Consider the following 15,323-nt stretch of genomic DNA (forward strand, 5'->3'; position numbering starts at 1 on the left):
TTTTATACTTTAAAATAGAGAGTTTGAATAATATTTTCTACATTATAAATTCTTTTAAATGTTAGAGAATATCTTATCTAATATATAAAACGGTTATGTAACGATTTTTGTTGTGTCCTTTTAAAGGTTTGGTGTCCATTTAACAGAATATACTTAAAAACAAGTTAACTTTAACAAACACCTTAAATTCATTCTATTTACTAAGATTATTCACAGACCAAGACAACCATTTGCCGTTTACAAGACACCCATTCGTAAAAGCACCCATTCATTCACAAAGTCATAATCATAAATGAAACAAAGAGAAAATCATCTCCTCAATAGTTTAAAAAAAAAAATCAATATCAAACTTTTTTTCTTTGACACTACTATCACCATTACCGGCCAGTGAGCCCACCACCAACCATTAACGGCACCGCTATCGACCACCACAAAAATAACCGCAATTTATTTCAATCAATCTCAAATTGAGATTCAAACACAAGCTAAATGAAACTTAAAATTAATATCAGATACAAAACAAGACAAAAAAAAACCCCAATCTCAAATCTTAAACAAGAAATGAAGAATAATAAAAAAAAAAAGAAAAAAATCACTAAATCTAGATCTGAATTGTTCTCCTCTCTCTTGCTTCCACCAACCTGTACGACGAACTTTATCACAAATCTCCATTGATATCGGCAATGAAACGGAGGCCACGAATGGCCGAGAACACGTCACACAATTTCTCTCTCACACAATTCTTTATCAAGACGATCGGAGTACCACCGACTTCCCGAAGTTCCATAAATCTTGATCTTGTCTTTTTCCTTTGATCTGTCGTCCTCTGCCTCCGTCGTCCCAGTACCTTCGAGATGGGTAGCTAGTCATCTCTCTGAGAAGAGGGAGGAAAGAAGAAGAAAGAGAGTACCGATGGAAAAAATGATTTTAATTTAAGGTTTTATTTTTTTTTAACTTTTTCTTTATTTTATAATATGTTTTTAAAATTAATATATTTAGTTTTAAAAATGATAGTGTCAAATCAAGGCAGAATTTTTTTTGAAAAAAAAAAAGTAAATGTCGAATCTTATTCTTAAATTTTATAAAAACCATTTAAAGATAATTTTTTTTTTTAAAAAAAAAAAATTAATATATAGAAAGATAAAATCAAACATTGCTTAAAGTTTAGTTAATAAATTATCTCATAATATTGCATTTAATATTTTTAAATTATATTATTATTAAATTTTTCCATTTGTAAAGATTATATATACCAATGAATAATTATCTCTACAACAAAAATAGAAGAATTGACAAAAAATGAAGACAAAAACCAGCAACCTAATACAAAATAGTCAATTTTAATGATTTGGACCCCTAAATGTCTTCTAAAAAAGAAATTAGTAATTTAATATACTAATAATATTTTCCTTCTATGCAAATTCCTAATTAAATCTAAATATTTTAACATTCAAAATACAGATATATTAGCGGTCGTAATACAAATCAAGTCACCAAAAGAGGTAACAACAACATATGGAATAAAAAGAATCCAAGAAATATATCTGATTAATAAGAGGTAAGAAAAAACTTAGTTAAACCGAATTTTAATTTCTATTAAAATAAATTCAATTATATTATTATAGTTTAAGAATTGGAATAAATAACAACCTAATGTAATATTTTTTTAATAATTAAACATTTTATTTAAAGAAATAGAACTTAAACTTACGTAATATGTAATATAATATTTTATGTAAATAAATATATATAATAAAACTTATAAATAACATTTATATTATTATATCAAATATTTTAAATAGAAAAAATACATTCACAATTGAGATGCATCTATTTAGTACAAGAATATATACTCAAATAAATGATAAAAATACTAACTTTTGTAATTTATTTCTCAAGAAAAGACTAAATATATTAAAAGTGTTTCTAATGAATTATTAACAAAGTGTTAGATAATACAAACTTCTACTCATGATCAAGAGAGGATGGAGACTCAAAGATACAAGAATTTTAATGTATACTCTATTAAAGAAGCAAAACAAGAAAAAATTGTTAAATCTTCATCTTAGATTATAAATTACATATAAGTAATAATTTAAAAATTATAATAAAAATACTTATCCTATGTATTTCTTTTAAACGGATAAAAGAATTATAAAAAAACTCAAAAAAAGATAGAACGTGCTTTGCACGTAGTTGTCGTCTAGTTTTAAATAAATATAATATACACGACTACGAAAAAAGATTTAAATTCTGAAATAAATAGAAGATGCAACGATATAAGAGTGCATTGTAGAAGCACACTTAAATATATTTGTAAATTTATACTCATTTTCAAAAAAAAAAGTTATTCCCTTTAATATTCTAAAAAATATATATTTTCAATATTAAAGCGAAAAAATTAAAATAAAATAAAAAATATATAAAATTTTATTTGTAATATATTTTATATAAAATATATAAACATACATTGTTTTCAAAAATATAATATAATAACAAAAAAAAATGAAATTTATACAAAATAATGAAAAAAAATATATTATGAGGGTTTTAGAAAGTAATTTAAGCCCTTTAAAAAAAAAAATTGTAGCAATGAATAACTTTATTGAAAAAAGTAATCATAATCTCATACAAACTTTGTCTTATGAAATCCCAATTAAAGAAGGAATCTCATTAAACCATACTAGTTCTCTATTCACCAGAAGAGCATGTCAAGGTAATTCATTGTGCAAGCTCATTGGTTGTCCAACGAACATGGATCAAGGATACTTTAAGGAAACTCGACATCAAACTAGCTAAATTCTCTAATAAGAAACCAAGTTCATTGAGGAAAGAATAGCGTTTAGAAAATACATTTACAATCGCTAAACAATCAGATTAAACAAAATATAAAGAAAAACTCACGGTAAGAATCCAATCCAATGCTACAAGCAAAGTCAAACACTCTCCTTAAATAGCTGAAATATGACCTACAAAAAGTTACCAAAAATAAAACAACATTAAATCCCAAAGAACAGAGTATTTTTTAAATGACTTTTACCTCATTATTTAATTGATTTTATAATTTTAACCATAGTTAATAGGAAGATAACTAAGAATGGGTGTAGTTAGCCAAAGACTTATAAGCTCTCTCTCTATCATCTTCACTCACTCAAAGAAGACAAGTCTCTCAATTCATTATCTCTAGTCCCTGTTATCTATCACAAAGTCACCATCTCCATTATCTTGACGTTATCATCATCGTGATAGAATCAAGTTTAGATTACTTATTCTTTAAGGGTCCGTTTGGTACGCAGGACTGCATTAGATTAGACAGGCCAATTTGTCCAATCCAGTGTTTGGGCATGTTACAAGTCTAGATAACTAATCAAGTTAACCTCATCTGTCTGGGATTATTTATCCCATCCAGCAGGGTGGGATAAATAATACCATGCAGGTGAGTTTTTTTTTTTTTTTTTTATTGTTTTTTTAATTTAAATTTTATTAATATGTTTTAAATTTAATAAGAATTTAAAGGAAATAATTATCACACATTTATTTATACATTTTTTTTATCAAAAACTTATTCATTAAAATTAGTGAAAATGTATAATTTTGAATTATTATACATAAGTTTTTAAAATTTAAAATATTATTAATTAAATAATAGTTACTTAAATTGATTCTAAGAAAAAAAAAAATATGACAATAAAATTATATATTATTTTTAAATTACTAAAAAATTTATATAAATATTTTAAAAAATTAATATTTATATTAAATTAGTGTTTAAGATAAACAATTTTATATTATTCAAGTATTTTTATTTTACTATTTTAATTATTTATTAAATAAAAAATATGACAAAATATTTTATTATATATTTATGATATATTCTTAATTATATATGATATATTATTTTTTTTGCTACGAATTATTTATTTATATTTATATATTTTAATTTTAATTTATTATTATATATTTTTATTTAATTTAAGTTTTTTTTTTCTAAAAGGAAATAAATAAAATAGTCCAGTCCATTCTAAAACCAAACACAGGATTACTTTCAGCATAATCCAATCTTGTCCAGTCCAGTCCAATCCTTTTCAGTCCAATGCAGTCCAATCCTGCGTTCCAAACGGGCCCTAAGTGTTATTTCTAACGTTAGTATTTGGAAACTAAGGTTTATGTGATACAAGGGCTTGGTTATCAAGGATTACTCTCACAATTAAGTTATTTTCTCCACATTCGAGGTAAGAAAATTAAGTAGAAATTTTTAAGTTCTATGTATGAAATAATGTTCAAAAGGAGTGAGAATGAAGTATAAGACTTCTAACTTAAGAATAATAATAGTAATAATGACACCAGATTTTTTATGTGGTTTTGCAGTTAACTCTGCATAGTCCACAAGTCTATCTTATTTAAGATATTTCTGGATGCAGAATGATGGTTTTACAATCAGTGATTTTTTTCCTCTCAAAGGTTTTTCGTTCCTTTTTCTGTATAATCTGTTATAGTGAGATTTCTCTCACCTAGAAACTCGAGACCAGGCCCCTATTTAGAGGACACGTATACTCAGATTTCCCAAAGAAAGCTGAGATGTCCCTGAGGGACTCCTCGAAGTTTTAAACCTCGCTTAAGATAGAATCAGCGAAAGGTAGCGAGCATGACCGAAGTCTAATCGCATTCGAGACAAGAGAGTAGCTCGCATACATCGAACTATATGCGAGTATCCTCCCCGTGTCCGTGTATAAACTAAGAGACCGACTCTCTGTGAATGCGAGTTTGTCCTGAGAACCCTACGACCTTGATAAGCCAATATAGACTTGCATGTTTAGGTCCTATCAGCCCATCATGCGACGTCCGCAAAAGGCGATTATCTAAGGACGCAGGCATCCTAAACATAATGATAAACCCGCGAGTTTATCATCAGAATATGAACAGCAACTCGCAGATGTGGAAGACGCATACGTTGATGAACTTAGTAACTGCCGTTCATTTATTAATGTTAACGTTGTTTAGTTAATTATTGTAATTCAATGTGTAAAAACGGATTGGCAATGAATGCTATCCTTGTGTAACAAATTGGACACCTGCTTTGTATATAAAGGGGTGATCCACCGTGAAATGGTACCTACGAAACTCTTGCTACAGTGGACTAAGCAGACTGTCATCTGACTGAACCACTATAATTCTTTGTCTCTTTGTTATTTTCAGCTTTTTGTTAATCATTTCTCATTCCCAGTTTGAGTACTCGCCATTCTAGGTTGAATACTCGCACTTGTTCTTCACGTAGATTTCTTCTTGTTACTAATAATATCATATAATCTGGTGTTGCGAAATTCACTCGACAACATAATCTACTCCTATTTTTAAGAATATAGGTTGACAGTTATTTACATTTGAATTTAAAATACATAACTATTTTCACGAAACGTGGATTTTGACCACGTCCCATTTTAACACGTGTAGAGCTAATTAAAAATTCGCATAACCATTTGTTATTCTTATCTTTTAGGTAGTGGATACTGACGTGGGATAGGAGTATCTCACTAGCTAGAGGTATCTCGTTTTGTACATAGATGAATGACTTGGTTTATTCATATGCTTTCCAACAATGACATGAGCACCAGTGTACTGAGCGAACTTAAGAACTGCTCTTTGACCATCAGGCCTCGCAAACTGGACAATCATGTCTTGCATGCTCCCAAACTATTACACTTAGTTATTATAATATGAATTACATATGCTAAGTGTTTCAACGACTAATTCGCCTTGTCAATACTTCCTTACATGTAGCGAGGTAGATGTCTCACTATGCATTGTCTGTAGCTCCCTTGGGATTATGCCTTCCGAGGTAAGATAGTTTCTCGTCAATACATGAATTGATAGTTTGTGTATCCTTGTCTCGCCTAAGACTATACATTCAGCGAGTTAAGAATATACTGCATTAATTCTATATTTAATGAGTTATTCTATTTTGCATTTAATGATATAATTATCATGATATCTGTTGATTCATATTCCACAAGACTGACACGTGTCACTTTTTGAAGTGCATCCGAATTTCGGGTATAACAATGAGATTTGGAGAGAGAGAGAGAGAGAGAGAGAGAGAGAGAGAGAGAGAGAGAGAGAGAGAGAGAGAGAGAGAGAGAGAGAGAGAAGGAGAGTTGGATAGATTGGGACAACAAGCTTGAGCGAGAAGAAGAAGAAGAAGAAGAAGAAGAAGAAGAAATAAAAGGAGAAAGTTGATGTCTTAGCAATCTCTGTTAATGGTGTAGAGGAGAAGGGAAAACATGGGAGAGAAAGAAAGGGAAATTGCGAGTAAGGAGGAGATGAAACGAGAAAGGGAGATCGAGATTCTGGGCACGTGGTCACCGATTGTGGCATCTATTAAGCTCGTCGACGACACCTAATCTGACAGAAGACTACCTTGACCCACCCCACGGAACTTGATTGGTCTCCCAAATTGTTGTCGTCGTGGATCTCTCTATTGTCGCGAAGTTATCCATGTCGTTGAGCAGTCATCTATTGCAAAGTCATTTTCATTAGGGTTAGAGAAGATGGTAACTCTATGGCAGCTAGATTTTGTGGGTGAAGATGAAGAGGCAGGAGAGACATGATGGAGAGATTAGAGTTTTTTAATTTATTTAATTTTTCAAAAAAAAAAAAAAGTAACGACACATAACAATGGGAAATGAATTTTAAAATATTTGTTTATAATTTTTAAATAATTATAATAGGTGTGCTAATATAAATGTGTCACGTGTATAAGAATGTATACATAAGTTTTTGACTTTTGGTATATATGACCACGTTAACTAATTTTTGAGTGATCTATCATTGATACGTAGGCAAATTAAGAATTTAATGAAGTTATGTGGAGGACACCTTAAAAATGCAAATAAAATACTATTTTAGAAAATTTTCCACTAAAATATTAGGTTGAAAGATTAATTTCAAATAAATTTAGAATTTATGAAATTTAACGGCAAAGTACTCTAAGGGCCCGTTTAGTACGCAAGATTGGACTGGATTGGACTGAAAAGGATTGGACTAGACTGGACAAGATTGGATTATGCTGAAAGTAATCCTGTGTTTGGTTTAAGAATGGACTGGACTATTTTATTTATTTCCATTTAGAAAAAAAAAACTTAAATTAAATAAAAATATATAATAATAAATTAAAATTAAAATATATAATAAAAATAAATAATTCGTAGCAAAAAAAAATATATATATCATATATAATTAAGAATACATCATAAATATATTATAAAATATTTTATCATATTTTTTATTTAATAAATAATTAAAATAGTAAAATAAAAATACTTGAATAATATAAAATTGTTTATCTTAAACACTAATTTGATCACTAATTTAATATAAATATTCATTCATTTCAAAAAAATTATATATAAATATTAATTTTTTAAAATATTTATATAAATTTTTTAGTAATTTAAAAATAATATATAATTTTATTGTCATATATTTTTTTTTCTTAGAATCAATTTAAGTAACTATTATTTAATTAATAATATTCTAAATTTTAAAAACTTATGTATAATAATTCAAAATTATACATTTTCACTAATTTTAATGAATAAGTTTTTGATAAAAAAAATATGTATAAATAAATGTGTGATAATTGTTTCCTTTAAATTCTTATTAAATTTAAAATATATTAATAAAATTAAAATTAAAAAAACGATAAAAAAAAAATCTCACCTGCATGGGATTATTTATCCCACCATGCTAGATGGGATAAATAATTCCAGACAGATGAGGTTAACTGGATTAGTTATGCAGACTTCTAACATGCCCAAATACTGAATTGGACAAATTAGCCTGTCTAATTCAATCCAATCCTGCGTACCATAGAGGCCCTAATGGTGTAATGGTGCGTAAATCAAATTTCGGCCGAGACACAATCTCTTCTGTTGTAATGACTAATAAAAAAGAAAAGGAATTTTTTCAATAATATACATAAATAGAAAATTATTTACAATAATAACCTTACAAAAACAATTCACAATCTTTAACGTGCCATGTCACCAAAGAATACCCATCTTTAACTATTAGTGCCTGACAATAAAAAACCTAGAAACAAGTAAATATTTAGGCTTTTTTATTGTTTAATTGAGAAACCATTAGATGACTTTTTCCTTTATTTTTTCCTTTTTGTGTTTTTTTTTACTAAAAAAGATTATACATTTCTCACTCAATAATATTTTTAAAAAAATCTTCATGAAAAAAAAATTAACAAAGAATTCTAATTACACCACTAATTATTTGGCTCAAAAATAATACTATTATAATTTATTTTTTAATGTATATTATTTTAATTTTAATATGTAGAAAGCATATATTTATTTGGTCATAAAAGAAATATTTTAAATTAAAGTATTATCCTTTTAGTTTATTTTATATTTGTTAACCAAATAGTAACTAAAAAATTTAAACAAAATTTTTTCTTAAAAAAATTATAATGAAGAGAGAAAGAATTAGAAAAAAATATATATAAAAATAATAATAAAATTAGTTTGGTATATTAAATTTTGCTTGGGTTGATGATTTCTTTTTTGTTTACCAAATAGAAAAAAAAAAAAAAAACTAATCATATACTTTTAATTTTATCATTTTCTATTTCGAAAAGTTAGACATCACAGTTTAATTTTTAATCTCAAACAATTATTTATATAGTCAAAAAAATATTAAAAAAAATTATAAAAAAGAGATAAAGATAAAAAAGAATTATAAAATAAAACAAATGAGTTATGCCTACAAAGAAGATTAAGAGAAAAAAGAAAGAAAAGAAAAACAGAAGAAAAAAAAAGTGCGCTGACAATGATGAGAGAAGGTATTGTATTGACTCCCCCACGTTATTTTTGTAAAGTTAAATGAGCAACGATAATTCTGTAAGTTAGAGAAAAATGTCGTTTGTAAATGTAATTTTCCCAAAAGAAAGGGAAAAAGGGTGGCCCATTTATGGAACAACGTATCTCTTTGAACCGTCGATCTTCCACTTGATTACCCAAAACCAACGGGCTTGGGCGTGCCATGTCATCAATCCAGACCTTTATGTATCCTCCAATCAAAAGCTTTCAACGACCAGTATATAAACAAAATCAACTTCCTGTAAATTTCATCACTCTCAAATTTTCCCTCACTTTTCCTCTGAAGATTGTCTTTCATTTTCCCTGAAAAAGATCTGATGGCGCCAAGAGCAGAGAAGAAGCCGGCGGAGAAGAAGCCAGCTTCCGAGAAACCCACGGAGGAGAAGAAGGTTCTGGCCGAGAAGAAGCCCAAGGCCGGAAAGAAGCTCCCAAAGGAAGGCGGTGCTTCCGTCGGAGACAAGAAGAAGAAAAGAACGAAGAAGAGCGTCGAAACCTATAAGATATACATTTTCAAAGTCTTGAAGCAGGTTCATCCAGATGTAGGAATCTCCAGCAAAGCCATGGGTATCATGAATAGCTTCATCAACGATATCTTTGAGAAGCTGGCACAGGAAGCTTCAAGGCTCGCTCGATACAACAAGAAGCCCACGATCACTTCTCGGGAGATCCAGACCGCTGTCAGGCTCGTTCTTCCTGGTGAATTGGCCAAACATGCGGTTTCGGAGGGGACCAAGGCAGTGACCAAATTTACCAGCTCTTGAAGCCGTAATCTTTGTGTTTAGGGCAGGGTTTCATTGATTTCTTGAGTAATCGTTTGAACAAATTAGGGCTAGGGATTTTGTCTTTCAATATAATTATGTTATTTTCAATGATATAGAAGCGACTTGTAGTTCTTTCACTACTGATCTTTGATAAATGATTGAAGGAAATGTTAAGACAATTATATTAATTGGTTTCTTTATTTCAAATTTTACAATGGGAAGAACTTGAATATGGTTATTCATTCTTTTTTTCCTCTGATCGAAAGTGTTTATAATTAAGTTATTAAACAAGTTATATATATAATTGAAGTCCAAGTCCAACAACCTTTGCCAAAGTTGTTGGGTTTCCTTTTTACAACTTATTTTTAAATTGCCTTACGCTGTTAGTGACAGATTTTCTTAAGAAGTTTACATTAGAATAAAATTGATACTCAAACCAAGTCTTAGTAATTTGGCTCACCATTTTTTCGATTCCCTCTCCAACAATAAAAGCCTCAACTAGGCTATTAAATTCATGGCCCCTAATTTATTTTCTTTACTAGATAAATGTACCACATTCAAGTAGTCCAAAAGAATATTTTAATTTTAAGCATTCCAATTGGCTAATGTGTTGAATATACCTGCTCTTATTTGTGTTGTGTTGAATCAACTTTCTTCTGATTCGCTAATGTCGAACTTATCTTGCAAGACTGCAATTTGGCTTAGCGAAGCTATTCGACTGTTGATGTAACAGTTTTATCTTATAAACAAACATATAGGGCTTGTTGGGTATGCCGTATTGTGTTGTATTGTATTTTATCGTGTTGGATTGTGTTGTATTGTATTGTATTTGTATAATTTAATACATTATTATGTTGGGTAAATACCATTTTAGACCCTGTATTTTGTAAAAGTTACAAATTAGACCATGTGTTTTGTTAAATGACAAAATGGACCCTGTATTTTCTAAAATAGTAAAAATAGGACCCTGAGCTTAATTTTTGACAATTTTTTTTTTAATACAACCAACTTGAAGACAATGCTTAATACGAACAGATACAAAAAATGTAAACAGTTTTGTCATAGCACTTTTAGATCGGATTATACTTTATTTTGACAAAAAATCAATTCAGGGTCCTATTTGTACTATTTTAGAAAATACAGGGTCCATTTTGTCATTTAACAAAACACAGGGTCCAATTGGTAACTTTTGTAAAATAAAGGGTCCAAAATGGTATTTACCCTATTATGTTTGGTATTGATTTGTATTAATATATTGTATTGTATTAGTATTATTTAATTCGAGTCGCGATCTCGAGTTTGGGGATTAGTCCTGGGTCGGGTTTAGGTCTGGGTACGGGTTCGAGTCGGATTCTAGGTCTGAGTCCGAGTTTGGGTCGGGGTTTGGGACTGGGTCGGGGTCTGGGTCTGCATCCGAGTCCGGGTCCGAGTCCTGGGTCGAGGTCCGAGTCCCAGGTCGGGTCCAGGTCCCAGGTCCGTGTCTGGGTCCCGGGTCGGGGTCTAGGTCTGGGGTTGGGGCCGGGGTCCGAGTCCGGGTTCGGGTCTTGGTCCCAGGCTTGGATTGAAGATTTGTATTGACCCCGAATCCTTTGTAAATATTATAATACAAACTAATATGAATCATTTGTTATGTATTAAATAATACAACATATATTATAATAAATTTTGGTCGTAATAATTAATACAATATATTGCTTTATCCAAACTTAGTGTTATTTATTATTTAATACAATACGACCTTTATACGGCGTACCAAACAAGCTCATATTGTGTTAAATTATTAATGTATAGTTGTTTCATATATGAGCTCGATTACACTCTAAAAATTGCTCTGAGAAAAAATCGTAAGGAAGAATGTGAATTTTTTTCTTGTGTTTTAGAGGATCTATCATTCATTCTGTTTTTCTTATGCAACTTATATAGAGAAGTCGATCTAAAATTAAACGGTAATGTGATCACGAGTGATGTTGGTTCATGGCGAAAAAAGCAAATCATTGATTAGTTGCTATTACTGCTTTATTTTAACATTATAAAATAATTAATAATTAAATTAAAATATGTTGATGGAAAAAAAAAAACTTAAAATTAAACAAATCACAAATTCTTAGCTCATTTTTTCTTCCTCATTTCTTGTTTGTTTGTTACATTTTTAGTTACAAAAGAGGGCAATTCATCTAGGTCACTATTGCATGCACACAGCCAATCAATATATTAGAATTTTTTTTGCCAATTTGAGTTACCAACCGTGTCCAGCCTCTTCTTCATCATAATTCATTCCCAAATTCCAATTCAAACTACCAATCACAGGGCAATCTTGGAATTTCATTTCTCACATCACTACACAGCCAATTCAATTTACCAATAAAAGAAAAAACACGGTATTACTTAACCATGTCTAGCCAAAGCTTAAAAAAAATGACATATTACATTTTAGAGAAAGAGATAGAACAAAACAAAAGTTGCTTTATTTAAGAAATTTTAGATAAGAGAGCAAAAATGGGAATTAAGAAAATGATTATTTGAATTAGTCTTTATAGTACTCTTACAATGTGCATGTGAAAGCTGTTCAAAACTAGCTTAATTATCTACAGCTACTACTACTACTCTATAAATACTCTCAACATATATACTTCCAACTATTCTACTCAAACCCTTTTCTTAACTTGTTAAAAATTGAATAGTTGAAGCAAAAAGATGATCATGATGAGAAACTTCCTCATCATAAAATTTAGTGCATGGATTGTGATAATAATAATGTATGTATTAGTTCATAAGTTTATTGCTACTACTTCTGCAATGGAGGATTGTTCAACACTGGAAGAAGGGTATTATGGATCAACATGTCCTTCAGCAGAAGATATAGTGAAGAATGCTGTGGAGAGAGCTGTGTGTGAAAATCCTGGCCTTGCAGCTGGTCTCATTAGAATGCATTTTCATGACTGTTTTGTTAGGGTACGTACTCCCTACTCCCTATTAACACTACTCTTTTTCTTTTTGGTGATCTTAATACTTAATGGTTGAAAAGAAAAAGTTAATAATAATGAACTAACAAAATAAAAAAAATAATCGGTAAAGTTTGGTCCCGGCGGGGCTCGAACCCGCGACCTTCGGCTCATAAGACCAACGCTCTAACCAACTGAGCTACGGGACCTCACATTATGGAAACTCTTAATATAGTTTAAATAGATTATGAAATGATATGATTCATTATTGCTGTTTCTTTTTCCTTTTTGACACAGATTTTTGCTGTTAAAAAAAATGGTTTATTGCGAAAATGACTAACAAGTTTCCATGTTGTGATGATGCTTAATATTATTTTAATAATTGTTTTTCTTTTCAAATAAAATATTTTAATAATAACATAGAGGACAACAATTTCGTTCCAGGGCTGTGAAACGACAAAAATCTATAAAGAAATTAAATATTTGTTGACAGAGATTTATTACTGTTACAATACTAAAATAGTATTATTTTTAGTAATTTTTACTACGTAAACGACAACAATCTGTTTCCATGAATAACAAACGACAACAATTTCGTTCCAGGGCTGCGACGCGTCTGTACTACTGGACTCTACACCGGGAAGCCCATCTGAGAAAGAGAGCCCAGTAAATAACCCAAGCCTAAGAGGCTTCGAAGTCATCGATGACGCCAAGGCCCAAATCGAAGCCCAATGTCCACAAACCGTTTCCTGCGCCGACATCCTCGCATTCGCCGCTCGCGACTGCGTCACCGCTCTCGGCGGCCCCGATTACTGCGTTCCCGCCGGGCGCCGCGACGGCACTGTATCGCTCAAACACGAACCATTACAACACCTGCCAAGCCCTTTCTCTAACGCCACCCAACTTCGAGACAGTTTCGCCCTAAAAGGCCTCACCTTGGCCGAGATGGTCACTCTCTCCGGTGCCCACTCGGTCGGGTCAACTCACTGTTCTTCGTTCTCCACTCGGCTCTACTCGTTCAACTCTTCACACCCTCTGGACCCTTCGATGAATCCTGGGTTTGCTCGGGAAATGAAGGAGAAGTGCCCCGTTGGTTCGGAGCGTGGAAACGACGCGCCGCTGGTTGTGCCTCTTGAAGGGGTGACGCCGAATAGGCTTGATAATAATTATTACGTGGGTTTGAAGAAAGGTCGTGGGGTTTTGAGTTCGGATCAGAGTTTGATGAGTAGTTATGTGACTGCGAAAATGGTGAGGAACAGAGCTAGGGATGGCGATGGTTGGGGGAAGAAGTTTGCTGAGGCTATGGTGAAAATGGGTTCCATTGATGTGCTTACTGGTAACTCAGGGGAGATAAGGAAGAATTGTAGGTTTGTGAATTGATTATCATTATCTATGATCACTATATTATAAGTAGCCTCAAATTGTCTGACTGTGTAATTATTATTGAGGATGGGTTATTTAATTCGATATAGTTTAATATAATAACTTTTAAAGAAGTATCGAAATCCTAGTTACAACTGATACTCTATATTATTATTGTTATTATAGGATTTTCAAGTTTAATAGATTGATTAATGTGATTTTTATTTTTCAAGTATAAGATGTATTTGCTTACAATTAGATAACAGGGCCAAAGAAGACAATAGTAACTTTTTGTTGTTCTCAAACTCAGCTGTTAAAAATTTAATTTTTCTAAAATAAAAACTAGTTCTTTTTAGTTATGCTGACAAATACTCTATATTTTTTAGATGGGGTGAATTCAAAGCTTATGTTTTGTATTGTTATAGACACTCTGTAGGCTTAGTTTTTCTCTATGCAATGTCCTTTGAAATTGAAGTTTTTCTCTCTCATTAATAGGAGTATTGCTCCAAACAAAACGACGACCAGCATAAGAACGTGCAGCTCTCGCCATATGGTGAGCTTGAGCTGCACAATTCGTAGACCGTTTTACATAAGATTGTAGCCAATTCAGACTGGCATAAGCTCTTTACAATCATTAACAAGAAAACTAAACAGAAAATACATATTTGTAAAGAAGGCTATCTATTTTTACTGTAACACTATGCCCTTTGAAGTTTTGATTGAATATACTTTTTATATTAAAAAGAGTTTCATTTTGAAGGTTGTTTGATAAAAGCTTTGATGGCCATCGAATAATGCTTTGACAACTCCAATATTTTTCAAAGTTTTGTGTAGTTTTTTTGGAACTCTCATTTTGATGATTGTTTGTTTGGTGGAACTTCAGTAATCGATCGTGGCTGATGTTCAATAGTTTTTAATGATTTATCAATGAATAAAGCAACTGTTATAAAAATAACAACAAAATCAGTTGTATCAAAACAGATCAAATTGACAAAATGAACGCAATGAATTTACTTGGTTCAACTATCCATTCCAAGGATCTGAACAGCCTATTAAGGCTGACTTGCTTTATTAATCAGTTGAGAACTTAACAAAATTACAGACTAAACAATGGAAACTTGTTCCAAGATCAAAGAGACAAAACTTTCTTTACAATGTTCTCAAAAGTGTTTCACACCAAAAATCTCACTAAGATAAGTAAACACGTGAGCCTTATATAGGCTAGCAAGCTCAACTGTATAACTGTATGACGGCCTCTGGATGAGTCAGCTGCCACGCAAGCACTCTTTCTTGTTGAGTGTTTTAAGTTAGGGTAAATAGTAAGATAAGTATTTAAAGTTTTAAGTTTATAAGTGACATAAATTTAATATTTA

General features: G+C 30.9%; 2 protein-coding genes and 1 non-coding gene across 3 annotated transcripts; 2 read left to right on the forward strand and 1 right to left on the reverse strand.

Moving 5' to 3' along the window:
• Positions 1–9,102: 9,102 nt before the first annotated feature.
• LOC115721234 (histone H2B) lies at positions 9,103–9,845 on the forward strand. Its single transcript, XM_030650492.2, has one exon. The coding sequence runs from the start codon at positions 9,203–9,205 to the stop codon at positions 9,644–9,646; it is 444 nt and encodes a 147-aa protein (XP_030506352.2). The 5' UTR covers positions 9,103–9,202; the 3' UTR covers positions 9,647–9,845.
• A 2,192-nt stretch (positions 9,846–12,037) lies between these two features.
• Positions 12,038–14,208, forward strand: LOC115720471 (peroxidase 5). Its single transcript, XM_061108851.1, has 2 exons — positions 12,038–12,598; positions 13,192–14,208. Exons 1-2 carry the CDS (start codon positions 12,341–12,343, stop codon positions 13,966–13,968), a joined length of 1,035 nt encoding a protein of 344 aa, XP_060964834.1. The 5' UTR covers positions 12,038–12,340; the 3' UTR covers positions 13,969–14,208.
• TRNAI-UAU (transfer RNA isoleucine (anticodon UAU)) lies at positions 12,724–12,797 on the reverse strand. Its single transcript has one exon. It is a non-coding gene; the product is annotated as a tRNA-Ile (tRNA).
• Positions 14,209–15,323: the final 1,115 nt, after the last annotated feature.

Source organism: Cannabis sativa, chromosome 2 (assembly GCF_029168945.1).
Source record: "Cannabis sativa cultivar Pink pepper isolate KNU-18-1 chromosome 2, ASM2916894v1, whole genome shotgun sequence".
Classification (NCBI taxonomy): domain Eukaryota; kingdom Viridiplantae; phylum Streptophyta; class Magnoliopsida; order Rosales; family Cannabaceae; genus Cannabis; species Cannabis sativa.

Excerpts from the sequence above, each read along its gene's own strand:
- LOC115721234 (XM_030650492.2), top strand. The coding sequence starts at position 9,203 with ATGGCGCCAAGAGCAGAGAAGAAGCCGGCGGAGAAGAAGCCAGCTTCC.
- LOC115720471 (XM_061108851.1), top strand. The coding sequence starts at position 12,341 with ATGATCATGATGAGAAACTTCCTCATCATAAAATTTAGTGCATGGATT. Across the intron at positions 12,599-13,191 it reads TTCATGACTGTTTTGTTAGG|GGCTGCGACGCGTCTGTACT; the intron begins GTACGTACTCCC and ends ATTTCGTTCCAG.